The 27,837-nt window shown below is 37.0% G+C and overlaps 1 protein-coding gene across 5 annotated transcripts in view; it reads right to left on the bottom strand.

Annotated features, from left to right (window-relative positions):
• Positions 1 to 27,837, bottom strand: part of KIAA0825 (KIAA0825 ortholog) — a 252,615-nt gene that overhangs the window by 165,906 nt on the left and 58,872 nt on the right. For all 5 annotated transcript variants that reach the window (XM_032993075.2, XM_032993074.2, XM_032993078.2 and 2 more), the window contains 2 exons: positions 12,182 to 12,352; positions 1,563 to 1,657 (listed from right to left, as the gene is read on the bottom strand). In XM_032993075.2, coding sequence (XP_032848966.1) covers positions 1,563 to 1,657; positions 12,182 to 12,352 — 266 coding nt within the window. The remainder of the gene's footprint in view (positions 1 to 1,562; positions 1,658 to 12,181; positions 12,353 to 27,837) is intronic.

Below are 27,837 nucleotides of genomic sequence, written 5' to 3'. Positions count from 1 at the left end.
TTATTTATAATCTTTAATGGAATATATTTAACAAAGTCAAATACACTTATATTCACTTTCAATAGTTTAACAAGTAATCCAGCAATGGATACCCCATAATAATTTTCATTGGAAGGTAACCACTGGAAGCTACTGACCTTGAATATTAATGGAAAGCATTTAGAGAAGCTGGGTTTAACACAGCCACACTGGATTTCACTCCTCTAGAGCTGGATTTAGCAAAGATTAAAATGTTTAAATAAAGATTTCCAGTTTTCAGCTAATGCTGGCTTTTCCTATCATTTACATAGTAAGTTTCCTGACTTCTATAAACAGACTTCTGAAGTTATCTGAAGCATAGCAGTTGAGAGAAGAAGACACAGTAGGACATCATTACTTTTCCACTAATCTTGCTTTGCATTGCTCGTATGACATACAGCAGACTTAAACCTTACCAGAAGTGGCCAAATGAGAATTGCACCACTGGAAGAAAAATACTTTAATGACATAAGATGTATAGTAAAGATATGTATAGTAAAGATACCCACCATAAGGCATAGTAGGAGAAAAAAAAAAAAAAGAAAGATTCCTAACAAGCTGCAGCTATAATACTAACTGGGAAGACAATGAAGGACTATGAAGTGAACCCCTTCCATCTTACTCCAAATTAGAAGTTGCCTCCTCCTTTCCCTTTCCCACTCCCAACACTCCGCTCGAGTGAGCACAGACAGCCCCCACAGACACCCATTTTTGCACTCCCTCATTTTTTTTATATTTTTTTTGATCTTGGTTCAAGTAAAGCTCGATCTTCTCAAAACATTATTTAAAGATTCGTATCTATAGATATAAGATTCATATCTATAGATATAAATCTCTATATATCTTTAAATCTTTATGTGTCTTTATATGTTTATAGATTCTTCTTAATCTACAAGATACAGAAACATGAATAGCACAAACTAATTCAAAGCACATTTTGAAAAGTCATTTCAGCATTCAAATTGAGCCATTAGTAAATTAAACTCCACTATCGCAAAATATCAGACTTGTTAGGGCATGTAGGTTCCATAAATTCAACAATAAAAATTTGTTTAGTAGTAAATGGAAGCCAGACTAAAACTTAATCTTGTACACACATTCTACAAAGCATAGTGCTTACTACACAGTAGTTGGCATCAATGAAACTGGACAACATGTGAGTACTTATGAATATAGGAAGCCTCATTATAATGAAACACTAGAATTTGATAGATTTTTTTAAGATTCTGCTGTATTTGAGAATATATTTAATACTTAAGAAAGCTATCAAATTTTAGCATTTTTTTACTGTTTGGTTATGAGGTATCTTATACTTCTGATGTTAAATCCGTTCTGTTACTAAATCTTAAATAACAACCACTTCTTCATGAATGCTGTAAGATTTTATTCCATCTTAACTGAGACTTTGCACCTAAAATTAATTGCAGTAGCTAAATAATGAAACTATGGCAAAAGGTGTTTATAATGAACATGGTGACAGACTACACTAGAGACACAGACAAAAGAAAATCGCCTACAAAGTGTAAGACTCTTTTCATACTCACCTCTTCTACCTGAAGTAACTGTTCAGGAAGCACACTGGTTTCATTTGCTCTAGTTTCTCCTATTAAAAGCTCCCCACTAGCTTTCTTCAGAACTCCTGCACAGTATGATAAAAGGGATCAAAGTTAAGATTAATTCTGTAGAAAAGTCAGCAGCCTACCACACCTTCTGATATATCAATATGAAGCATAAAAAAACCCTCAACAAGATGTAGGGGAATACTAATGTTATGATAAAGTCAAATTCAGGTTATACACAGCTCCTTTTATATAACATGATGAAATCCACATCCCATTGTATTCATATTTTATACAAACGCACCTATAATGTGTAAAATATAGTTTCTTTTGTCATTAATTCATTTTTATACTGATTGTGCAGTCACCTATTCCTAGGGAGAACAGATAATGTTACAACAGCTGTGTAGAAATTAATTTCTATTCTTTGTTCAATAAATTATATGAATTGCACACTAATGTATTTTTATAGTTTTTACTTATTTGGAAACGCCAATATGATAAAAATAAAAAGACAGTTAATTAGTACAGTTATTATAAGCAAAATAATGACGACAGGAACAAGAACAAGTGAAGCTCCTTAAGAAGGGTTGTACAAAGCTCACTCATGAATCTTGGATTAATTGGAATACTGCCCCAGTTTTGACATGGACAAACCAATATCAGGGGTAGATATCACTTTCATCAGCGTTTCAAACAATCCAGGAGGTTCCCAGAGTGCACTGATGATAACTTCCTCCTCCAAGTGATAGAGGAGCCAACAAGGAGAGGTGCTATGCTGGATCTCATGCTCACCAAAAAGGAGGGGATAATTGGGGATGTGAAGGTCAAAGGCAGCCTTGACTGCAGTGACCAGGAGATGGTGGAATTCAGGATCCTGTGGGCAGGGAAGAGGGTAAAAAGCAAGCACACAACCCTGGACTTCAGGAGAGCAGACTTTGGCCTCTTCAGGGATCTGCTTGGAAGAATCCCATAGGATAACATCTTCAATGGAAATGAGGCCCAAGAAAGCTTGTTAATCTTCAAGGATCACTTCCTCCAAGCTCAAGAGAGTTGGAAAAATAATGCCAGGAGGCCTGCATGGATGAACAAGTTGCTCCTAGACAAACTAAAACACAAATTCAAGCATAGAGAGGGTGGAAGCAATGATAAGTAACTTGTGAGGAGCACAGAAAGAATGTCTGAGCATTCAGGGATGAAGTCAGGAAAGCTAAAGCCCAAATGCAACTAAATCTGGACAAGAATGTCCAAGACAAGATGAAGGTCTTCTATAAGTACACAGGTGAAAAATGGAAGACTAGGAAAAAATGTGGGCTCATTGCTCAATGAGATGGGGGACCTGATTACACAGACATGGAAAAGGCTGAGGTACTGAATGACTTATTTGCCTCATTCTTTACTACCAAGACCAGCCTTCAGGAATCCCAGAGACCAGGGAGTAAGGAGAGAGCAAGGAAGATGTACTCTTGGTGGAAGAGGATCAGGTCTGGGAATACTTAATTAAACTGGACATACATAAGTCCATGGGCCCTAATGGGATGCACCCACAAGTGCTGAGGGAGCTGGCAGATGTCATTGCAAGGACACTCTCAATAAGGAGGACTCAAGGAATCACAGGTCAGTCAGACTCACCTTAATCCCTGGGAAGCTGATGAAGCATCTAATCATTTCCAGGCACATTATGGACAAAAAGTTCATCAGGAGTACGCAACATGGCTTCATCAAGGGGAAGTCATACTCAATCAACTTGATAAACATCCATAAAGAAATGACTAGCCTGGTAGATGAGGGAAGAGCAGCGGATATTGTATACCTGGACTTTGGTAAGGCCTTTTCACACTGTTTCTGGTAAGATCCTGTTATGGGAGAAGCTGTGGACAAACTCTTGATGTATGGGCTAGATAAGTAAACAGTGAGGTGGGTTAAAAACTTGCAGAACAACCAGGCTCAGAGTGTGGTGATTGGTGGAACAAAGTCTAGTTGGAGGCCAGCAACTAGTGATCTGTCTCAGGGGTCAATACTAGGTCCAGTGCTATTTAATATCTTCATTAATGATCTGGATGATGGGGCAGAATGTACCCTCAGCAAATTTTCAGCTGACAGCAAACTGGGAGGAGTGGCTGATACACCAGGTGGTCTTGTGGCCATCCAGATGGACCTCAACAGGCTGGAGAAATGGGCACACAAAAACCTCATGAAGTTCAACAGGGAGAAGTGCAAAGTCTCGTACCTGGGGAGGAACAACCCCAGGCACCAATGTATGTTGGGGGGCCACCCAGCTGGAAAACAGCTTTGCATAAAAGGACCTGGGAGTTCAGGTGGACACCAAGTTAAACATAAGCCAATAACGTGCCCTTGTTGCCAAGAAGGCTAATGGGATCTTGGACTTCATTAAAGCGTTGCGAGCAGGTTAAGGGAAGTGATTCTTTCCCTCTACTCAGCACTGGTGAGGCCACACCTGGAGTATTATTGTGTCCAGTTCTGGGCTACTCAGTACAAGAGAGACATCGACATACTGGAGAGTGCCTAAGAAAGGGCCATGAAGATAATTAAAGGACTGGAGCATCTTTCCTATCAGGAAAGACTGAGTACTGGAACTGTTCAGCCCGGAGAAGAGAAGGCTCGGGGGGGGATCTCATTAATGTATATAAATACCTGAAGGGAGGGTGCAGAGAGAACAGAGTCAGGCCCTCTTCAGTGGTGGCCAGTGACAGGACCAAAGGCCATGGGTGCAGATGGAAACACAAAAGGTTCCCTCTGGACATCAGGAAACACTTTTTATACTGTGAGGGTGAGTGAGCACTGGAACAGGTTGTCCAGAGAGACTATGGAGTCTCCTTCAGTGGAGATACTTAAAAGCTGACTGGACATGGTCCCAGGCAACTGGCTGTACATGGCCCTGATTGAACAGGGGCTGCTGCACCAGATGACCTCCAAAGGTCCCTTTTGCAATTCTGTGAGTCTGTGTTTCAAGAGGAATATGAGAATAAAACCAAACAATATGGTATTTTTAAAATCTGTCTCCAGGCATAAAGCTAGTAAACAAAACAGGTGCAGATATTCCTAATTTCATGCATCTCATGTGAAATTAAAACCAATAAGTTTTAAACGATTGGGTGCTGTCAAGCATTGTTAAAGATTATTTTCTAGGCATACATTTATAGGTCATCTATAAGCTACTTCTATGAAGCTACTGGCAGTACACATGGCCAAGGTTTAAAGAGTTTTTCTCTTTCTATGAAATAATGAGCATTTGCACATACATAGGATTTCATTTACCCAAAGTGGATTTTATCTTTCTCCTAAACAATTCAGCCTCTGAAAATGAACACTGCTTTTCATACACCTATATAGTGTTCTAAAGCTTCAAGGTTTTTGTGTTGGGTTTTTTGTTGTTGTTTTTTGTTTTGTTTTCCTTCCCCAAGCACTGTTTTCATTTGCATTTTCAAAAGACATATGGAAAATCAGATTTGAGTTGGGAAAAATGAAAGATAAAATTGTGGAATGTAAAACCAGGTCATCTAGCTCCCTGACCATTCAACATATGTTACAGACAGCACCATAAACTTAGTGCTTTTTTCAAAGTTTTAACATGCTTTACGACGAAGTTTCCTACAGTTTTCTTTAGAAATTACTCCAGAATAAAAAAACAAAACCTAACTGACTGGATATTATCCCTATTTTTTATTCTGTGCTTTCCACTTTAAATTTGACTTGTTTTTCCTTGCAATTCTCCTTTTTTATAGATATAAGATCTAACTAAAGCACAATTCAATATCTATATATTCACATTCTCTTATTGTCACTACTGTAGATCAGCTATCTATATTTTTTAACATCTGGACTATAAAGAAAACCTTTAACATTTAACCTAAAATCCTTCTGTATTCGTGGAATTGCTGCCTTACCTGTTGAGAACTCACAGCTGAAATAAACAGGTATCTAACTGATGGTCGATTTGTGCCTCCAGGACCTGAGCCAAATGATGCTTCTGCCAGCATCAGTTATTTTAAAGGCTCCTTCATTTTTAAATGAACAGGTTCCACTCGATCTCCCCACCTCCTTTTCTAACTAACAGCCTGGGCACTCTTGCCCTATATCCACATATATCTATGTGCATGCAAGCTCACACACGTATAAAACTTTTTGTGGTCTTCCCAAAGAAGCCCCAAGGTCAAGCCTCCTATCTTTTACTGAGTGCCTTTGGTTTCCCAAATTTTTGCTTTTCCCAAATCTCATCTAGGTAAAGTTGGCCTTAATCTTCTTCAGTTTAACCTCCAGCTAGCAAGGGCTACCTTCATGCTTTCCACTGATCACTGCATACTACCCATGGCCTCCCCAAAGCCTCTGCACTTCAGATGCTACCCCAACCTTCCTCTCAAACATTGCTTCCACAGAGACACATACTAAATTATCCCCTTCCTGTCCTGCCACTTCCTCACTTGTCTTCTGACTGTCTTGCTCTAATCAGCAAACTCCCCATGGAAATAAAAGTGTAGCTTTATTCAAGTACAGCTGCTGTAGTGAAGCTATTCAGCCCAAATTAGTTTGCCATTGCAGACAGGAAGGCAGGCAATGGTACAGAAAAAGCATCCCTACCTAGATAGCCACAGTTTTCTATACAAATTCCTTGACTCCTCCCAAATTCAAAACCTCCAACTCCATTTGCACGGTTGGACAGAAATGCATGCAATCCTCACATGGCTGCCTAGAGGAGAGAATTTGCAGAAAGACGGCAAAAAGAAGAGAATGTCATGAAAGAAGAAGATGGAGGCTGAAGGATAACTTCTCAGTTTTTTGTACTTGTTCCATTTCCAGATCATATTCTGCACCTCCACTGTTCTTGATTATTAGGGAAGATTCGATCAATCACAAATCCTTGCTATATCTTTCTTGAAACTCTTGACACTCTTGAAACTTTCTACAAACTTGATAAACTGCTCATACTTTGTGTGCTTTCTTCAGTTTCCAGCCAGGCAGTTTGAATCATTTAGATAGTAAATTTTCAAAACAAGATTCTATCAAGTGCTTCACTTAAAATCAAAACTCTTCAACCAACTTTCCTTACATGTATTAAAATTTGTCTGCGATTACTGTTGTCTAAAGTTATTCTTTTTGCCTATGTCCCCTTTTTTGTCAATGTACTTAATTCTTTCTCCAATTCAGTATTTTTTTGTTCTCATAGTGATGATGGCAATGAGGACCTCTTGCATCATTAATATAATTATTTTTTTCCTTTTAAGAAGTTCTATTACATTATTTTTTCAACAAAATTCTACAGCTTTCCTATTTTTTTCATAGCATTTAGGGTCATAAGAACAGTCATTGTGTCATCATCTTCCATGCAGCATGGAATAGCAAAGCATCAAGGAAATCATTTGTATGACAGCTCACTAATTGTGCATAGGGTAAGTAACAGTGCCATCAAAGTGGCTCACTAGTTGGATTCATCTGCTTCAGCCAGAACTGTTATTGAAACTTTACTGGAAATAATGCATCTTGCAGAAATGGGAAATACTACCTCCCAGAAAATATAAATAAGCAGAAGAAACAAAAAATATTTTACTAGCTGTACATTAAAATGCTCCTCCTTTCTGTCTTCAATAATGGACTTTTTATTTGTTGTATTATACTGAGCAAACTGTAATAACACAAATACAGAAAACGTACATCTGAAATCAGACTCCCTCCTAGTATAAATTTCATCTTCACTTTGGATTGACCAGCTGAAGCTATATATTTCTTAAAGAAGCTACTTGAACATCCTGCTTTGAGACCAAAGCAAAAATCACACTTTCTTTTCTTGAATCTTTGTAAACTTCAAAGTCTATTAAGAGGATGCACCTCATAAATTTGACTCCACACTCCTTTTATTGCACTTTCCAGAAATGGAAAAAGAGTAAAAGATTTCTTCTTATGTTGTAAAGGAAAGTCCTTTGCAAATCTTCCCAGTCCCCTGAGGCAAAGCCTGAAAACCTAAGGGTTTGACAACTTTGCCCACAGTGTTTTCAAAGAGCTCCAATGGAAAAAGCTTTTCTTGGTACTCATTATCTGATCTGTCCAGAGTTCACCTTGCTCACTGGAATGGGAAAAAAAAAAGTGAGACAGATGAAAGTATGTTAGATGTTTTTTTATTTTTTAAAAGTCTCAACAAGAGGCTTCTGAAAAGCTAGAGGGAAGAGAAATCTACCTTAGAGATGGGAAGAGAATGCAATTTGGCAGGATTCTAAACCAAAATCTCCTGCTTAACCCTTGACTGCAGCTGAATGTTCCAGATTCCTTCAAAGAGAACAATGCCTGTGATGCTGCATGTACTAGGTATGCCAGAACATCTCAGGAATTTCAGCTGACTGTATATTGAGAAGTAGACTATCCCATCACAGTAGGCATAACAAGATACCTGCAGAAGAAAGGGTTAAATGCCTAGTCAAGAAAAAATAGAAGGTGGTTACTCCTTTAATTTTCTTAAACTTACTGCTTGTAGTGGAATGAGGTGTGGTTATGCAACACTGAGAATACCTGTTTTGTAAATGTTAGAAAAATAAGGATATTCTTCCTGAGAAAGGTACAGTAGCCATCTTGTCCAGGTGCCACATTAAAGTTCAGGGATGGAACAAACCCACATCATCATTTATTTGTCCAAGAACTTTTCATGATTATCTCCTTTTATTTGATGTAAGAGAAAACTTGAAGACTACAGTGGTAGTAGATAAAATGTGTATTTATACTACCTTCTCTTAAGTTGTGTTTAGATAACAGAAATATAATCTGAAATAAAGTGCAAAACTTGGCATGTACATAGTGCTCATTGGTAGTTAGGTCTGGTAAAGGACAGTCAAAAAATAAAATCAGAAAGAACTGGATGGAGAATAGTGAAAAGAAGTTAGAGTGGAAAATGCAATTCATAGAATTTTTTTCAGTCTATGAAAAACAATTTGGGAAAATGAGGATTTAGAATATATTCCAGAAGATGCTGGATACATAACTCTCAAACTGAACTCAGAGAACTATCCGTATCACCTAAAAAAACTCTCTACATCCATCTCCCTACAGAGTTCACTCTGGTTCACTGTTTCCTTTGGTGCTATTGTCTGCCATGGGGTTACCATCAGAGAACACTGGTAGGCAGTACTTCCCTCTAACATCTATTTTCAACCGCCTAAATTGGTCTTCATAGGATTCCATTGTGCACACTGCAAAGAAACTTGTCTTGTTGCCAGCTAGAACTGTGAACTACATGTCTTTCTTTTCTTCACTGTTCTTTTTTTGGTTCACAAGCAACCTCCTACCAAAAGCAGAATCCGCAGAAGAGACTACATCCAAGCGATAATGCAATGAAAAAGTATGAAGAGAAGCCCAGGTGGCCACCTTGCAAATTTCCAATGTGGAAGCCTTCGACCTCTCCGCCCAAGAAGCAGCTATAGTCCTAGTGTAATGAGCTTTACAAACCCTGGGAGCCTCTTTACCCTTAACTACATACGCCTCCCTAATACAATCCCTTAACCATCTAGCTAAGGAACTCTTAGAAGCCATTTGACCCCTCTTAAGACCCCCTAAGAGTACAAACAATCTGTCAGAAGATATGAAATCTTTGATTCTTCTGTGATAAACCCTAAGTGTTCTTCTTACATCCAATTTATGCAGCCATTGCTCTTTGTCATCGCTGGGTTTAGGGAAAAATGAGGGCCAAGAAACCGTCTGGTTTAGATAAAACTCAGATGCCATCTTTGGGACAAAAAAAAAATTTAAAAAGAGGAACCATCCAAAGAACTACTTTGTTTCTGATGGAACTTTACACATGTTCTATATATCAAGACTGAAGTACTATGGGATATGCTGAACAAAAATCAACTAAAACTGCCATTGAAACAGCTATACACATAAACGCAACACTTGGCACAAGCACATGAAAAAACATTATTTTTATTGCATCTCTGCGTGAGTTACATAGATAAAAAGGCTCCCGTGAATACTAAAAGCAACCAAAAAAGAAAAGGAAGCAAGTGCAAGGTTCCAATCTATGTGATGCCTAGGGAAACTTTAGCTCACTTGGATATTAGCCTACTTTTTATGAATTGGCCAGCTTCCCTTAATTTACCATCAGGACTACTTGCAGAGGACTGACACTTCAGATAGGCCCACTCTGCAGTGAGCGCAGGGTAGTTTGGGTACACCCAACCTGGCTTTAAACCAGCCAGAGAGAGTACGGGTAACTGTCTAGCAACAGCAGCACGCCGTTCACTCTGGGCTAATTCACTCTGCTTCTTAGGCTGGTTCTGCAGCCTGTGCTGCACTGCAAACCTGATACTGGTAGCCGAGTTAATTTAAAGCTGCTTTGAACAGATCTGCACTCTAGGTCTTGTTAAATTAGACAAGATTTCTATTAAGAAGGCTCCTAAATAAGTACAGGAGACGGTCATTGTATTTTCTAGTGACATATAATGTGTTCTGATCAAAATAAAGCAAGGATTCTAACCAATCCTTCTTATCAAAACTAAGCATTCATCAGTGAAAAAAAAAATAAGATTATCAGCCCAATATAGGACATTAACAGAGAAAATCTTAAATCCCTTCTGGTACTTAACAGAACCTGGAACTACTGGGAACATAGCTCTCATTCTCCCATATCAAATCATCTTTCACTTCATCACTACAACTGAGATTTCTGACAATATGAAGTGAAAATAACACCAATAAACCCTTCTTTTAGTCAGACTTCTTAAAAAAAAAATTTCTCTCGCCATGTCTTCTCTTCACATATTATCCAGAAACTGATCTATCTGAGCAAAGTTTTACGAATAAAACCACCTGATCAGAACAGCAACAGGAACAAAGGTATGTCAGATGACTTCACTAGCATCACCTGTAAAAGATTTACCTTCACCTGTATTTCGTGGTAAAAGTCATTTTAAGTTTTCTTTAGAATAGGCCTTCTGCCCAGAAGACTGCCTCCTCCAACAAGATCTAGTCATATTTCCCATTCAGATTTGATTAAGTAGAGTTACCTTTTTAAGAACTGACATGTATAGACATGATTACTCTAAAAGAATATTTTGCAAAGAAGAAGGCTTAACACACTTTTGAGGAACAGTTCTGAATTTAGTTAAGCTTGGAGAAATGTCTACAGGATAAAGTTCTAAATACACTTCCTGGAAAACATTTATTGTTAATGGTGAAATCATTAAGTACTCTGAATTATTTGAGATCACGTCTTAGAGTATAGCTAATCATCTCAAACAAATTTCTAATTCAAGAGTTTTTCAGGTTGTTTACATTTTATCACAGAATATACAAATAAAAAGAACACTTAACATTACTCTTTCTGAATGTACACCCTATCCTTCACATTACCCCTATGAGAAATAACACTTCGTACGATCAAGGCTATAAAATGCAAAACCGTAGTGTATAATAGTTTAACATTTCTTGAAAATTAGTAAAACTGAGATATTAAATGAGGCAGACATACATTGAAACCAACAGAAAAACCAGAACTTGAATGCAAGTTTCATTTGAGCTTTGATGTATATTCTAAAAATACATAGGTTAACCTGTATTTCTTTATTTCAGAGTGTCAGTATTTCAGATGAAGAATCCATCAACAAAATGTGTGCCTCAGAACTCTTCTTATTTAATCTTTTTTTATTTTTTATCAATTTAGTACTCCGAGACCACATTCCCCAAACACCTTTCTTCTCAGCCTGCAGCTTGACTACAGAGATATCGAATATTTGACTCCACCTATCCCCTCTCCCTAAGCAGCCTGGCCTCATTTCTAGTCTGATCTTTTCCTGCAATATAATCAAAGCTCTTGAAACCACTTGCTCTCTGGTGACCTGGAGTCTCTCTACTGGCAGAAGTAGCAGAGCAGAAGAACATTTATGAGCATACTGTGACCTGGAAGGTGTTATTCACCTGAATTTTCAGGATTTCAGGTTCTGCTCATATGACATGAATGCAATTAGATGAAAAAAAGAGTGAGCTTGGAATTTAAAGCAAATGAAAACTTGAACCTTGATTGCAAAGCAGTTTACTTTCTGATGTAGAGCATACTTCTACAAAATATCCACTGAAGCCAGTGGGATAAGCAAGAAAGTAAACACAGTACATATTAGTGTTTGTGAGAACAATAGGTAAAGGCAGGACTATATACTAAAACACTTAGTTGCAATACATTAAGATCAGTTAAACTTCTGTTCAAGTCAGTGCTATTCTCTCTTGAAAAAGGAAGCTTTCAAGGACAAGTTCAGAAACAAAGTTTCAAAGAATTCAGACTTGATGTATTGCTTTGTCCTATATGAAACACAGGATTTTTTACAGATAATTCAATAGAAGTTATTATGTTAGCGTTTGACAGTTTTTCATCATGATTCCCCATCAACAACTACTGCATAACACATCTTTACATACAACCATCAGTTCTCTTCCACAAGTCATTGTGCTCAAATGTAAATCTGCATATTTCAAAAAGATTTTCAGTGCATATGGTAATACACTTGTTTATGAATTACAATGACATAAATTAGGTAATTAATGTTGAAAATCATATAAAATTATCCTTTTGCACAAAGTAGAATCAATAAATAAGGGAAAGCGTTCATTACCTTGAACATTCTTTTTCTTCTCCGTAAGTGAAGGCACCAACAGAATTTCTGCAGAGACCTCTTCCATTTTTTCTTCCATTAATAAAAAGAGTTTGGTAATTTGAGAAAGACATTTGAGTTGATATAATGTTAAGCAGAAGTTCCTTCCTTTTTTGTGGTGTTCTTGGGAGGCTGTTCAAGTAAAATCATAAAATACCTTTTACTATAGCTTAAAAAATGAACCTGCAAAACTGACTATGTAAGAAAGTAAAATATATCAAGCAATTTCATTTTTGTCGTACCATAATGTGTTTTTTTTCTCATTATAAAATGCTGTTACATTAGTTCTTCCTTAGTCTTTTGGCTTTTCTCAACTATCTGGGAAATTACAACTGAATTCCAGCCTTTTTTCATTCGTTAACTAGGATTTCTTCCAAGCAACACATCTACTCAGAAACCTCCTCACCTGTGTTTTACAGAAAAACCACTGTGTTGCAAAAACTGATTGAACAAAAGGAAAAACCCACGTCATTACTGTATTTTAATGGTTTGGGACATCACATCACTACACTGTCACTCTGCAAGTCACCTTGTCTGTTTAACAATCTGCTAGCACAATACAGTTGATGAATATGACATTTGAGTGAAAAGAAACATCAATCTAACACTCCACAACTTTAAATATGTGGGGTTTGAAAACAAGTGAGACTGTCAGTGAACAAATATCAGCAAGTATTATACCTATAAGCATTTGATATTTAAAAGAAGAAACTGAACATTTTATTTTGAAAGGTTAACACCTGTAATCATAACATATAATCATGTCACATCAACCAGGGAACTCTGATTTGAGCACAGTCAGACTATAAAAAACTGTGAGCTGTTTCAAATTCAGTATTACCAGACCACATGGGTTTAAGTATTTTAATTGTATAACTTCTTTAAATGTAACAAATTTGCACTTCTATGCAAATTGCGGTGAGCTGATACCATGTTCCTATGCATTTCTGTTGCAGATGTAACATCAGCAGAAGAGTTTACGTAGAGTGAGAGCCAGAGTAGTTTGAAAGGGAAACTCTGAAAGACGAAAACAAATAGAAATTGATTGAAATGTACTTTTATGTGTCAAATCTCTCTTACCTTTGCAATTTTGAAGTACTCAGTACCTCCCTTTTTCCTCAAAGTTCCTAAATATTTTTTTTTAGGTATTCATAAATCACTTTTAAATAGACATAGATCTAAGTAGAAGAGCTGAGCCCTGAATACAAATTCCCTAATTTGCTATTCCAGTTTTGCAGCCTCAGAGATTGAACTGTGAGTTTTGCATCCACATCTGAATTTCCTCAAAGTTCCAAACAGATGTATTCATGCTAGTCCCTTGCATTTCTAAGAATGGCAAAAGAAAGCGTTATGCATAATTGCCTCTGTTAGTGCCTTTACTCTATGAATAACAAGTAAATAATATCTGTATCACTGGATTTCCAATTTTAAGTCTTAAATTTCAAAAGACCCCATCCTGCTATTCAGAGAATTTTTCTTCTTTATCTGAAAACTAGATAATATAAAGTGAGTTTAACTGACACGAAATGACTGCCCGAGTCTGCAGACAGCCAGAAATAACAGACGCAAGATGTAAGAACCACAAATCACACCATAAAAATCAATGGAACGTTAGTTCTGTCTCCTATAATTTTAAAACCTTGTGATGCTCCTGCCCCCTCTCTTGAGGAACAAAGAAACCTTCCAATTATTTGATTGCTCCAAATGATATTGTCCTCATTAGACTGAAAGGAAGTGGACCTTGAAGACAAAGATGTACCACAGTAATACCAATTTTAGAATATATTACCAAACTCAGAAAAAAAGTCAAAATTTTAATTTTTACATTCCATGACCATTCAAAGTATATTTCACCTGCAAGCTGATCGTTCTTTCTTCATGTCATTAAGAAGCTGAGAGACCACTTTAATATATAACAAAACATATTATAGTATGTGCAAATGAACACTTACATAATCAGAGCAAAGGCTTACTATTTAATACTACATATGTTCTACAAGCACCTAGAAAAGTCCTTCAGACTTTTGGGTTGTGAAATATAGACAGATTTCTGGATGCTTGAAGGTAGTGAAGAATAATGGGTTAATTTCAAGGCTGACATAAAATTTTGATACAAAATTAAGAAAAAACCCAGAGGTAAGCACAGAGGAAATTCTGTCCTTCATAAAAAGGCACAAACAAAAGTGCCGTCATCTGATAAACAGCCAACCCTCACATGAAAGAGGAAAGGTGGTAAGAGAACAGTGGTTTAAGTGCACTAATAAAGGCCTGAATCATGAAGTTGAAACCACTTCAATCGGTCAGATTTGGAAGGGTGGTGGGAACACTGTGATCCAATTCAACATAAAGTGATGTGCAAACCTCTGTGACCAGAAGATGGTCAAGATAAAGGCACTAGAAAACAGAAAGGGAAGCTGAGATCACCATGCAATAAATATTATTCTCCTAGAATTGCTGACACTAGCAGAGGAGGGCTAAACAACTATCTTGTACTAAAGCTGTAAAGCAGAGAATCTTGAAGATGGGATGTATCACATAACCCAGATCCTAAAACTTCTCTGGAAGGAGAAACCAACCAACCAACCAACCAAAAACCGAATACCTATATGGGATTTATAGAGAGTTTTTGGTTTGTTTTTTTTTTTTTTTTTTGCTACAGGTAAGCAATTCTGAAATTTTATTTTGTCATTAGGCTTTGTTGTAATAAAGAAAATGTAATGTGACATTTGATATGAAAGTATACCAAGGATCTGGATGTGACAAAGATGTGTGCATTATTACACAAGCTTTTTGTTACAACACTACGGATAGGTAGAGCCACATACTCTCACAATAGCATTCAGCACAAATCACACTGATGTATTGTTGAACCTGGCTATCAACCAAAATTGATGGCAATAATGCAGTAGGCATTTGAAAGGACAAGTGCTGGTCCAGTAACACCTCTCAACTGCTGACCCGCACAGCTCACATTAAGTCATGTGTTATTCTGCACAGCTCACAGTTTCTGAGGTTCTTGACTCAGGGCAGTAATCTCCGAACTACTCACCTGAGGTACCCAGAAGTATCACTGCAAGCCACTGCTCCACCTCATTTTACTCATACAGAAACCAGGGGTCTTACTAAAGAGTGCAGTTTCTATAGCTGCAGAAGCATAAGCGTGCCAGAATCACAGACACAGACTAATCCCTGTGTAAGACTGGGGCTATTTCTTGGGGGGCTGGATAACAAAAGCACATTATTGGACAGTCCAACTTTTGGAAGCAGTTAGCTTGAACCTCAACTCTGCTTAATTCATCCACAGCCGTTTGGCATTTCTCCTCAGACATTGATCTGACTGGACAACCACAGGACAGAAACATTTTAGAACCGTGTAACAGCAAACAGTTAAGTAGGCAATGCAACGACACACAGAAAATGTGTAAACAGGTTTGTAAGTCTTGTAGAAGACTGTCATGAAAAGTACAGGCCTCCATAGGGACAGAGTCGAAACAGACATGAGGATTCACTGTGATACATGTTCAACCAATTCTTATTGTCGTGCAACGATCTGGCCGGAGGAAAATCATCCCTACTCACTGAGTAGTGTATAATTATTCTGAAAAAGTTACTGAGTGGATCATGACTTATGATGTTAGGCCAGAGAACTAACATAACTCATTTACCCAGGTGACATCATATGGCAAGAAAGACATCCATCTGTGATGAAAATGGTCTAAAGCTGTGGATGGCACCCTACCCAGTTCACAGAGGACCATGCGCAGGGTGACTGGAAGCACATGAAGCTGATCTCAGCCAGCCACAAACCAGTTAGCAACAGCATTCCAGTCTAATTGCAGATTAGAAGGAAGCATGTAGCAAGTTACATGATACAAACCAATTTTCTTCATGAACCACCTGCAGTTTACTACTCCCATTCTTCTGAACTTGATTTTCAATGCGTGTCTGAGTTTAACTAATGTAGACCTTGTGCAAGGAAATAGCTCCAGCAGAATCTTTAGCTACAGGCATACATCAGCAGGACCTCACAGTGTCTCCTAACAACAGAAATGTTGACCTGTTAAAGCACTACCTTGTGAGAAGAATTTCTGAGAAGGGGCAGGAAGGCTGGTACAAAGGCTACAGAGAGGCAAAGTGGACCATACGGCCATTGTCAATGTGCCGAGCTGATTTTGCAAGTATTGCTCTAATCAGAGGTGAGGTCAGGACCAAAATACCTAAACAAACCCAGTGGAATAAGAAAAGGTTCTGAGGTCCTGAACAAAGCCTCAGGCTTCCTTCTGTGCTGAACAAGAATCACAAAAATACTGCTGTACAAAACCATTGCCTATACTGATGACTTCTGAACTGCTCTGGAGGCCAAATCTGCCAGCAAACAAATTCTAAGCCAGTATCTTCTGGCACAAGAGACCCCAACCAAGCACAGTGTCAGGGACCACTGAAGGCTAGATGCTCCCTGAGGGACAGAGAGTAGAGCATAATAATAAGACCATCAGGACAGGTTCTACACCAGCCAGGGCCCCATTCCACAATCCCCAAGCAAGGCAAGCAAGGAAGGCCCAGAGATGACAGTCAGGTTTCGGCCAAGAATCCAGATCATCAGCCAAGCTCATGGCACAAATCTGAGGCTGAGCCAGGAGATTAATTCACAGCTTGGAGTCAGGATCAGGTCTGGTGAGGGTAACCAAGAGTCAGATACTCTTCAGTGATCACTAGGTAGGACCATGGTAATAAGGCAGGTTCAAGCTCAAGCCAGGAAATCTGAATCAGTGGGGTCCATGGCTCTGATGGAGATGGACATCAGGACACCTGTGATGTACCTCAGGCAAGGACTGACGACCCAGGCCTCAGCTGAAATAGGTTTCTTGGGCAGGCTGTGGTGGAGGCCCCAGAAGATGCTGGTCAGGACCATTAAGGCCCATTAGTGCACCCAGGGTTTTGTTGCATGGCGCATAAGGAGCTTCAGTTTTCAGACTAAAACCACAGAAGAACAGGAAATTTCTGCAAAACTGTCTTTCTGCTTCACCAAACACAACATAATTATTTTGCTAAGAAGAAAGAACAGAAAGTACTTTAGGCTTCTGCTACCTAGACTGTGGTCCTTTCTGGGGGGGTAGAGGGAGGATGAGGGGGAAAAGACAAAAAAATTTACTTGAATTTATTTGAACCCGCACTGCATTTACTTGTAGCAAGTAAATAAATGTTGATGGTTCATTACACAAAACTAGAAGGAATCAGAGGAATAATCTAAAAACTTTAATCTTCTTAACATCCCTACGTTTAGAAAATTGGTACCCTTGCCTTCCTATCACACAGAGGCAAAGGGGGCATAAAGGTTACTTCATTTCCTCTAGCACACTGATTTACCACCCCAACCATCAAATGAGAGGCAGCATGATTCCGCCATCCCAAACAAGGTGACTCTTAGAGAGCTTTGCTTATAGAACAAGAAGCCCGAAGTAAAACTAATATTGAATATCTATCAAATTGTGCAAGGTTTGCCAGACTATGCTGGTGCCGAGGCAGCTGATGCAGTCGTGCAGCATCAGAGAAACTGGGAGCACTGATTGGCAAGTTTAGCCTTTTGCTTTAGCAGAATGGATTGAAGTTGAAGAAATTTTCCTAAGATCCGAAGGACATGCCACATTTGTTGACGAATGAGGCAGTCCATCACACCAGAGACCATGTGGCTGGTTGGATCTGGACAGAAGCACACTATTAGTTCTCAGGAGGTAGGAATGAAGACTCTGACCTAGCTGATCAACCATCCTGCTAAACTAGGGGTTAGAGATGGACTACACCAGATCTCAAGTTTTGGTTCAGATCTAATCAAAGCCTCATGACATCAAAAAAGTGGCAAATGCACAGTCCTTTCCAAAGCAGCAGGAAAGCCTCAAACGCTGGCAAGTCTAAGGATGAAATATAGCCATTGCAAATATTACATACCTAAAAGGCCCTGAGGGAAGGCATCAATGCCAAAACCATATGTAGTAAAAGCTATTCACTTGCAAGGGGACCGTGGAAAAAGCCTGGTAGTAAAAAATGTAAAAATACATGAAACAAGCAGAACACTTCAGGTCCCATGTCCTCTTAATTAAGATAATTATTCCATACATCAATAATAAAGCACAAATCATGATTGATCTACCTTTTTTTTATACAGCCTTTCAAAACAGTCTAAGTTTCTGCTCCATCCTTGCCTATTATGCAACCTAAATACTAATCTAGTTCTCAAAATTGTCACAAATGTGCTTTAACATCTTAACATAAAATCTATGGGTCTTGCATTCTTTAACATACAGTTAATCCAAGTTCTTATAAGTTAAAGACAAAACTGTTCTACCATCCTTATGAAATAACTCTTCAGTTGCATTTTCATATATTCTAAACCCAAATGAGTTTTCTCAGCTGTTGTGTAATTTAGAACAGAAAAAACACTGTAGCCCAGGTTATAGGTCTTCTTCCCCTGTGCTAACTTGCTGAATCCCTCAAAACCTGAAATTCTTGCAATGGTCATCCCACAATTTCTTGCTTTTCTCCCTCCTTCTTCAGACTAGAAAATTCTCCTGCAACTGGAGAACCTATAAAGAAAAGATTATGAAAGAACCTAGATAGAAAGAGCATAGGTAGCAATCAGAAACAAATTTCTGCTGAAACAGTCAAGAATCAGTAAACATACACAGGGTTTTGCTGTTTCATGGCATAAATGACATTTGGTTAACAGTAAATATTTAGATTCAGATGCTGATAATTTGAGATGAGCTTGTAGTGCAAACACCTCCTACAAAAATGTAAGCACTCTCATTATAATTTTCAACAAGATTTTGTGATACACTTATGAAGAAGATTAATTAGAAAACAGCAAAAATGGCATTTGTTTTATGTAGATGAAGTTACACATACACAGAAAATTCAGACAGCCTTTTATTTAGACTTTTAATAGTGTTCTAAGGCTTCAAAACTTCGAAAATGCAGATAAGCATGCTGTCTTAAATTATTTGTATTCTTATATCTTAGGCTTGAAAAGCTAGAATGAAAACAATTTTAACTTAACTAGTTGGCAAACCACTCTTTCTACCAACAAACAATATGCTTGCCTTTTCCTGGAGTATGAAAAACACAACACTCGAAACAAGTAAATGGCAACTTTACTGAAGTTTTTAATACAAAGTCCTAAGAATACAGAGTAATAAAATATGATTTTCACTTAGACTGATTATAAGAAATGTTAGTGAAAAACATATCTAATTTGAAAAATTACAAGCACCTCAAATAGGGGTGGCTAGGAAATGAGAGTCTCTATGTGTCATAAACATAAGAGCATAATATTGTAAGAGTAGCTATACTGGCTTCAGCTACAGAGCCTTGTATCTCAGTATCCTGGGCTTGGGCGGTGACTGAAAGAGGAAGACTAAATAAAAATACAACAAGAAAACCATATACAATATTTTCTCCTCAGAGATTACCTAGCTCTTGACAGCTTGCAGCTGGGCAGCTCACACAGACAGATGTGGCATACATTAGTAATCTGTAGTGGGTTTCTATTTCATCAATTTCTCCAGTTACCCTTTCACCCCACCTAAATTTTTGTCATCCATAATATTTGTGGAAAGAAGTTCCACACTCTACTTATACTCTGGGTTAAAAAATACATAATATTGTTTGCTTGAATATTTAATCTTCTAATACCTATTTATTTTTATAATGCCACCCTTCATTTTATACACATCTACAGTATCCTACCATTTTTTTTTTTTTCCAAACTGAAGAATTGTAGCTTGCTTATTTCTCCTCATATGGAAGATGTTCTACATTTTTTATCAGCTTCCTGCCCTTCTCTAAATCTTTTCTGCTTTATTCTATTTCAACAACTGAAAAATATGTGTATATAGATACAGTCCAGTGAGACAGTATCAATACTGTAAGAAGAGACACATAAGGATTATTAGTGAAATCAGGGGCAACTTTGCAATACTAACAGTTAATACCTCATCTTCTAGTAAGATAAATTAAATACACTGAAGAGCTAATTCTACTCAATTCTAACAAAAAATCAGCATGCCATTCAAATGTCAAGGTTAAATTCAGTGTAGATGAAATATGTCTTAAACACTGAATCTCAGTCTTCTCTTACATATTTGTATACAAAGATACTTTCTGCAAGATAATGTGACCACTTGGGACTTTTAGGAGTAAAAAAAGATGGTATTAGAGAATTTCACTTCACCAGTGATGAAGCTGAGATGTGCCCATATGAATTCTAAACCAGCTAATAAGTTAATTAAAGCATTTTTCAAGCAACATGGAGTGAAAGACAGACATTCAATAAAGGACTTGATCATAGTATCCGAGCTTCTCCTAAATACTTAAATTCAGTAGCAAGGTATCTGCCTTTATCTTACCACTTAAAAAGATTTGCCCTCATCTCTAAAAATGAAGCAGCATGAGATATAAGGCTGTGCTAGATCTAAATGACCTGTGTACACCTGCTAACTTGTGATTTTACAGAAAGTTTCAAAAGTGGTACTTTCCTCAAAGCTGTAGCTCTTGAAACCATTAAATAAAGTGTTTCAAATTTCCTTGGTTATAGCCTGGAAGCATTTAAAATTTCAAAAGGCATAAGAAAATATGCATACGAGTGAATCCCATAACTTTAATGTAACTTTTGAGATTTTTTTTTTTTAATGAATGTAGCACCTTATATGTTTTAAACAATGACACATTCATAACATCTCAAAAAACTGAGTGGCTAATTCTGATCGTTTCAACCCATCCAGGGATGTGACACAGTAAAGTGTGGTACAGAAATCCCTGCATCATAGGTGAGCTGGCTGTGTTATGTTCAAGAATAGCTACACAATGACAGTGTTGCTCTCAGATTAATTATCCTTACTACTCAATGTACAGAGCCACATGGCTAAACTGCTTCTGAGACTCATGATGGAATCCTTGGAAAGCAACCTGATGACTGTCTTCTTCAGTGATTACAGTGGGGATTTCTCCCTCAGCAGGAACCAAGGGTTTAAAACCCTTTTAATCAATTTTACTATAAAATACCTTCCCAATACATTAAATATAATTCCCCTGCCCCCATTTATAAGGCTTAATTTCATATAAGATAGATCTACAATATTGTTCTACAAGGGACACAAGTAAGCGATGTCAGGGATTTCATCCAATAAAGCTATATGAGGAAGAAAATTGAAAAAGTGTAATACTAAACTTAAAATCTAGATACAACTTGTCTACAAATAAAGTCTTTTCATAAATGGAACTAACATTTTGTTAAAATCTGAAAAGAAATAGCCTAATAAAGCAACAGAAACTCACATGCTGATAGTCACTGTGTATAGGGATATTTCAAGGGGTAAATTTTCAAAGCAGTGCACAGGGAGTTACATACATAAATTCCATTAACAATAATGTGTTCCTCAGCTCTCACCGATATTAACTTTTAAGTGATGCTATAACTATTATAACAATCTTGCATTTATGACAGCATTCATCTGCACACTATCTCCTAAACAGAGCTTGTATATAAACTGCATTATTCTTTCACTTGCATTTAGTAATGATATATTCAATTTTTATGGACATCTGCTCACAGTTTTCTCAAACTGCATGTTGGTGTATGTTTTCTAATGTAACTGCTAGGTTTAAATAATTAGTATAGCTGGATATAATCACTAATTTCCTCATACTGTAAGAGGCAACTTAATATTTCTGCATAGCAGATGTAATACACAATATTACACAGAACTAAATTATTGCAAACAGTGCCAGCAGTTTTCTATACACAGTACTTAAGATAATTATAAAAAATCATCTTCATTACTGCATGCTAGCATTTTTTTAACAGTTTAATTTGGATAGGTTACAAGATACATTCAAATCACACAGATACAATTACTGCAAACCCAAGAAGCTATAAAATGTTCCTAACCAAATCCCTTTGACCCTGTTAATGTCTGTTCCTTGTTAATCTAAGGCAAACATTGTTTGTAGCATGCATTTGTTATGGAATATGAAAAAAAGAAAGGAAATCCCTTAACAGTTGTTATTGATTCCAGCATTTACTGACTGAAAGTTAAGTGCCGTTTACAAAACAGAACAGATGCAGATGCTGACAAAAAGGTAAACAATTGTTGCGTGGCTTACTGCCAGATTCTAAGCCAATATATTAAACTCCAAGTGAAGCACATTTCCCCTATAGATTGCACTTATTGCCACTTCATTTCCTATGTGCTCTCTCTCTCTATTGCTGTGCCTGGCACTAAGCTATTTTCAGTTCTTTGGTGACCCCTGAGGCCTACTGCTACCTCACATAGCCATTAGTGAAGGGAATTGCATGTGTCTGACATGGCCTGAAACCAATTATTTGATATTTTCTTCAGAATGATGCCCAACTCTGTTGGGAATGAGCAATCATGAAATAATTTACCTCCTGATTTAATTTTTTCCTGCACAAATTAGTTGTAGCCTGAGCTAGCTATACACAGCTGCCTGTGACATATCTCTGTCTTATCAAGATTTTACTTGAAATGATGAAAAAGGGAAGAGGGGGTGGAGAGCTGAATAGAATAGGTTGGGGAATCCTGCTTTAAAAAGGCATTGACAAGTTTATCAGATATACTGATCACACGTGCTGTCTGCTGATTGAAACTGACAGACCCATAAAGAACTATCAATGCAGCAAAGGAAACCACATGGATGCAAACTGTTACCCAAGTGTTTAAGGTTTTTTAAACACCTGTCTTGCTTTGCAGCTCCCTGTTAGTTCCAGAGAAACCCAGGAGTGCCAGGAGAATCTGATAAAGCAGCTTACGCAAACAGGCTACATGCTGGCTTATTTTTGTCCCTTTAAAAAAAAAAATGGTCACAGATCCAAAGATAGCAAACATTTTTTTATTAGACATCACCATTAACTTGTGACTTTTGTAAGTGTTTATACTATACATCCATACTGTGCACGTGTCAAAAAAATGCAGTGAAGGGATCTCAACTTATGTATAAACATGGCAAGCATGTATAAATTTACATATATTTAATCAAGAGAGCATGTCTGTCATAGTAAGAGATATGTCACTGCCAGCTATTAAACAACCTCAGTGAAGACTACACTAATCTTTTGAAAGAGGTTCGCTACACATGAAATTTTAATCAAATCTGCTCCATAATGTCTTCCCAGTTAAATGAGATCACTTTTCACCTCATCGTGAACATTGATTCCATATCAGATTGCTAGATGTTTGCTACCAAATGCTTAAGTCTTTTGTTGACACTGAGTGTATAGATCTGTCAAAATTAAATCTTTACTTGAAATCATATTCACTGACCAAGTGATGAAAGGGCAGACCACTGCAGGAAACACAGGTTGGAGAGCAAGAATATCAGATCATGCTCTGACACCAAATTTATGTACTAATCTTGAGCAAATCATCTCACCAATCTGACTCCTTGACAGCACACAGCTACTTTACAACTCTGTTGAAAAAATTACAGACTTCCTCAAGTGCTTTGAGGATGAAGTGCCCTGTAATAACATTTAATAAAACTACTCTATACACAGATACCTATCTTAGCTAGTTCTGAAACCAGACTCAACCTGCTCCTTGATTTTCAAAAACACATGTATCCTCTAATAAATTGCAAGACGTTCTGATTTTACACTGCAATTTCTGTTAGACAATGACATTTTAAAGAATTCAAATGTAAACAAATTAATTAGTCTCTGAATTAAAACTAATTAATGATGTGTCCATTTAAGGAACATAGCAGCTGGTATCCAATCATTTTCTGATAATTATCATAATAATGAAATAGCAGACATTCTTGAAACTTCCCTTTAATTAAAATGGTCATGAAACTCGTAGATAGAGTACATTTGCAGTTGTTTATAGCATTTATGGGGTTTTTTTGGTGCTATTCTGTATTTGACAATTTCTTCTGAAGTAGTGACTATAAACAAACAGTCCTCTTTAGAAAACTGCATGAATTAACCAGTGACAAAACGCTAGTCTTTGTAATATTTCTCAGTAGAACTGAAGCCATGTTTTGTCCTTACCAATGACAGAAACTGGTTCCACACACATTTTTTGAATTTTCTTGCCTACGCTGTGGGCTGAGGGGGTCATTGCATTCCCTGAAGTCTTCATGCACACACAGAGGAAACACCAAAGTAGAATTTTTGAAGAAACCATAAAAGCTGAGGGAGCTTGTAGCAAACTGGAGATAGCAGCTATTTTGAAACAGAGGAGTTCTTGAAGAACTCTAAGAGCTTGATCTTCAGTCTATGCTGAAAGAGAAATTAAGTACTGCCAGGTCTGTCAAACCTCCTCATGAATCCTAACTTTGATAGGACTTGCGTATGTTTTGCTGTAAACCATTTAAAACACTTGGTTGATAAAAGACAATTGTAATTTGTATTTGAAAACACAGTAATTAACATATTTATTTTAATCTGATATAAATTTCTTTAATGTCTGCAAATATAAAAATGTCTGTTAGCTTTGTTTCTGCCCTCTGCATTTACATTCACAGTGGAATGGTTAGGCGTCTCACAGATTGGTTCACTACATCAGACCTACTCGATTAAAATTAGATTGCTAGAAACTTTCAACCAATCAGGAATTTCTATCAAGTGTTCATCATTCCTTTGTGTAGTCTACGCGTGATATTATGTATTTCCTTAAATAATAGATTAAAGTGCCTCTGTCATTTTTGCTTCTCTTACTCCTTGGAATTTCCAAGATATAACAGAGGCAGATGGTGACAGCTTTTGTTCTAATAAGAGAAAACACCTGAAAAATTACTTATAAAGCTGGAGTCAATACTCATATTACTGCTTCCTTTCTCTTTATATTTCAAAACCCTAGTTAGGCAAAGTCACCACAAAGTTCTCATGATTACTTTTACAAGGGACATAAAAACCAGAAATATGTCTAGGCATACAGAAAAAAAGGGCAGACACTGACATTTTAAAACTTCTAGAGAAATAAGTTTGGAAATTCATAACCTTTTAACAAATATTTTATATAAAGGCTAGAATACAAATGAAAGATTGATCATATATCAGCACATATGTACATATTCCTATTTACTGAGGTGAGACTGCATTATTAAAACACTTCTTTATAGATAAACTGTTAGTATTGTGTGTTACAGAACATCTAATATCTGAGTTACAGAAATTGCTGGACCTTCCTAGCACATGAATAGCAAATCAGTACACAGTCTTTTGTACCTAAATACAAAGATTTGGATCTTAGCCAGAAAGACTGATCACTGCATGAAGCTACCAAGGAAAAAGGACCTCCTCTTGAAAGTCTAAGACCAGTAACTCATCCAATTCCAGACAGTCCACAACGTTAGGGGTACTAAAACTCTTCAGGGCACTATCTGCTAAATTTCTAACTAGGAAGTTGGACTGGGTTATAACCACCCTCATTCTCTCTAGTTCAGACAGACAGGAGTATCTCCATCACTTTGCTATACTCAGCAAATGTAGTGAAAAGTACTATAAAATGACTGAAAACATTATTTTTGAAAAACTCAGTAGATACAGCAGCCCCTTGATTGAAAATGGAAAGCTTTTTAAAATTTCTAAGCCTAAGGTACAGTGAAAAGGAGAGTCATGTTCTCACTTAGCAGGTAACATCCATCTTGCAGATGTAAAACACCTCCAATTTAAACATGTAATTTTTTGCAAAACAAACTATTGTGACTAAAATTATTTTACCCTTTTAAATTTAAATTTGCTCTCTGGATACACATTTGCAGCAGCAGAAGTTCTCTGTCTTGACAAAAATCACAGCCAGGACAATTTAACTAACTTGTGATGATATGATGATAGATACCTATATTCAAAACTCTCCTGTAATAATTTTCTTTTCAATCAATACTGCAGAAGCCTCTTTAAAAGACATTTTTGAAGTCATGTCTGTCATAGTTCTACACACTTTTCTTCATACAGGCCTAGATTCTGAAGTGAAAGAGAGCTTAGTAATTCTCTCTCAGATTTTGTCACTTTTTATTATTAAACAGGATGCTACAGTACATAAATCTCAAATTGACCTCTGATCACTCAAAAAGTATCAGACTGGAGAGTAAATCACTTTCATCTTTTAAACTTGGGAGGAGAACACAATAATTAGAGGACATAGTGAGTTAAATGCTCTCTTCATGCTGAGGAAGAACATGCAGGTGTGCTTAGAGAGCAGAAAGGAAGATAATTAGTTGGTGTTTGCTAATTGTGGCCATTTTGAAAGAAAAAACCCTAAACAACAAGAATGTAACTATGCCCCTTTCAACCTCTACAGAAGTCAGAAAACAGATTTGAATTCCTGTTGGAAAAGATGAAGTGGAAGAACTTCGTTAGCACACTGCAGTCTAAAAAAATATAACCCAAAAGAACATCAAGAATTTAATGCTTTTAAAAAAATACATATATACATGTAATTTGAAAAGTAAAGTTAGTGTTTATTTACCTTACTAAATAAACAACATGACAATAAAATTCAGGATTGAGCATCTTTTCAATAGGACAGAGTCAATAAAGAGATTTCACTGCCTGTCTTCATATTATGGGCTTAATAAGTAATTTCAAGTAACTGCTCTAAAAAGAAGGAAGATATTCAGGCATGCTACCAGCTTTGAAATTCTGTCAGTTCAATTGACATTTCAGTAACTTAGATACTGTTATCTTACCCCCTACTATAAGCTTAAAAAGTAACAAGCTTAATGCTTTTGTAATCTTCACGAAAATGTCATTCTCCCACTAGAAACACATTTGTGGTCCTAGGGTATTATGTTCATATGGCCTTTAAAAGAGTACCTCTTTTTTATTAAAACTTCAACTCTGTATGTTCAAACAGATGGTTTTATTTTCTCCTCAGTACTACTCATATTTCCATTTAATATAATTGTGCAGTAGAAATCAAATACAATACTTGCAAGGATAAGAAATAAATAATATGTGACAAAGAGGCTATGAAACACATTATTTCCTATATTAAATGCAAAGACATTTATATTGTTGCCCCTGAGTAATAGGATCTTGTTTTGGCTGTCAAAATTTTATAGCCTTCCCAAGAAACAAAGAAAACTGCAGAAATCTGCATCATATCTGTATGTCCACTGGCTTTCAGTTTTAACTTTCTATTATATATTCCTTCTAACACTGTTTGCTCCATTATTTTAAATAGGTGACAATTAAACCTATTGAATATCTCAATATTGATTGGCTCATAATACAAAATTAGGAATGTTTGGTATTTAAAAGTAAAAAATATAATGACGACATCTGTATTTTTACTCAATCCATATGCAGCACCCATGCCATTTTTGCTGATGTCCTGATGTTTTCTGTGAAGGTTATATATGCATAAGAGAGAAGTGCTATAGTTTTACCTGATACGTGTTACTTCCCCATCTTTCATGGATCAAAATGGCAGGATTTTCCACTCCACCTGTGTAATTATGAGGGAGATTGTGCCATACATAACCATGTGCAGTGCAGCTCAAGGAGTCATTAGCTGCAAAGCCCATCTGCATACAGGTACCATCCTTTCCAGCAACTGCTCCAACTTTTGCTTTACACAGGTGCCTAAAGCCCTGTC

This window comes from Tyto alba, unplaced genomic scaffold, assembly GCF_018691265.1.
Source record: "Tyto alba isolate M040663 unplaced genomic scaffold, T.alba_DEE_v4.0 Super-Scaffold_13, whole genome shotgun sequence".
Taxonomy (NCBI): Eukaryota; Metazoa; Chordata; class Aves; order Strigiformes; family Tytonidae; genus Tyto; species Tyto alba.
This window is presented reverse-complemented; position numbering and strand designations above follow the sequence as displayed.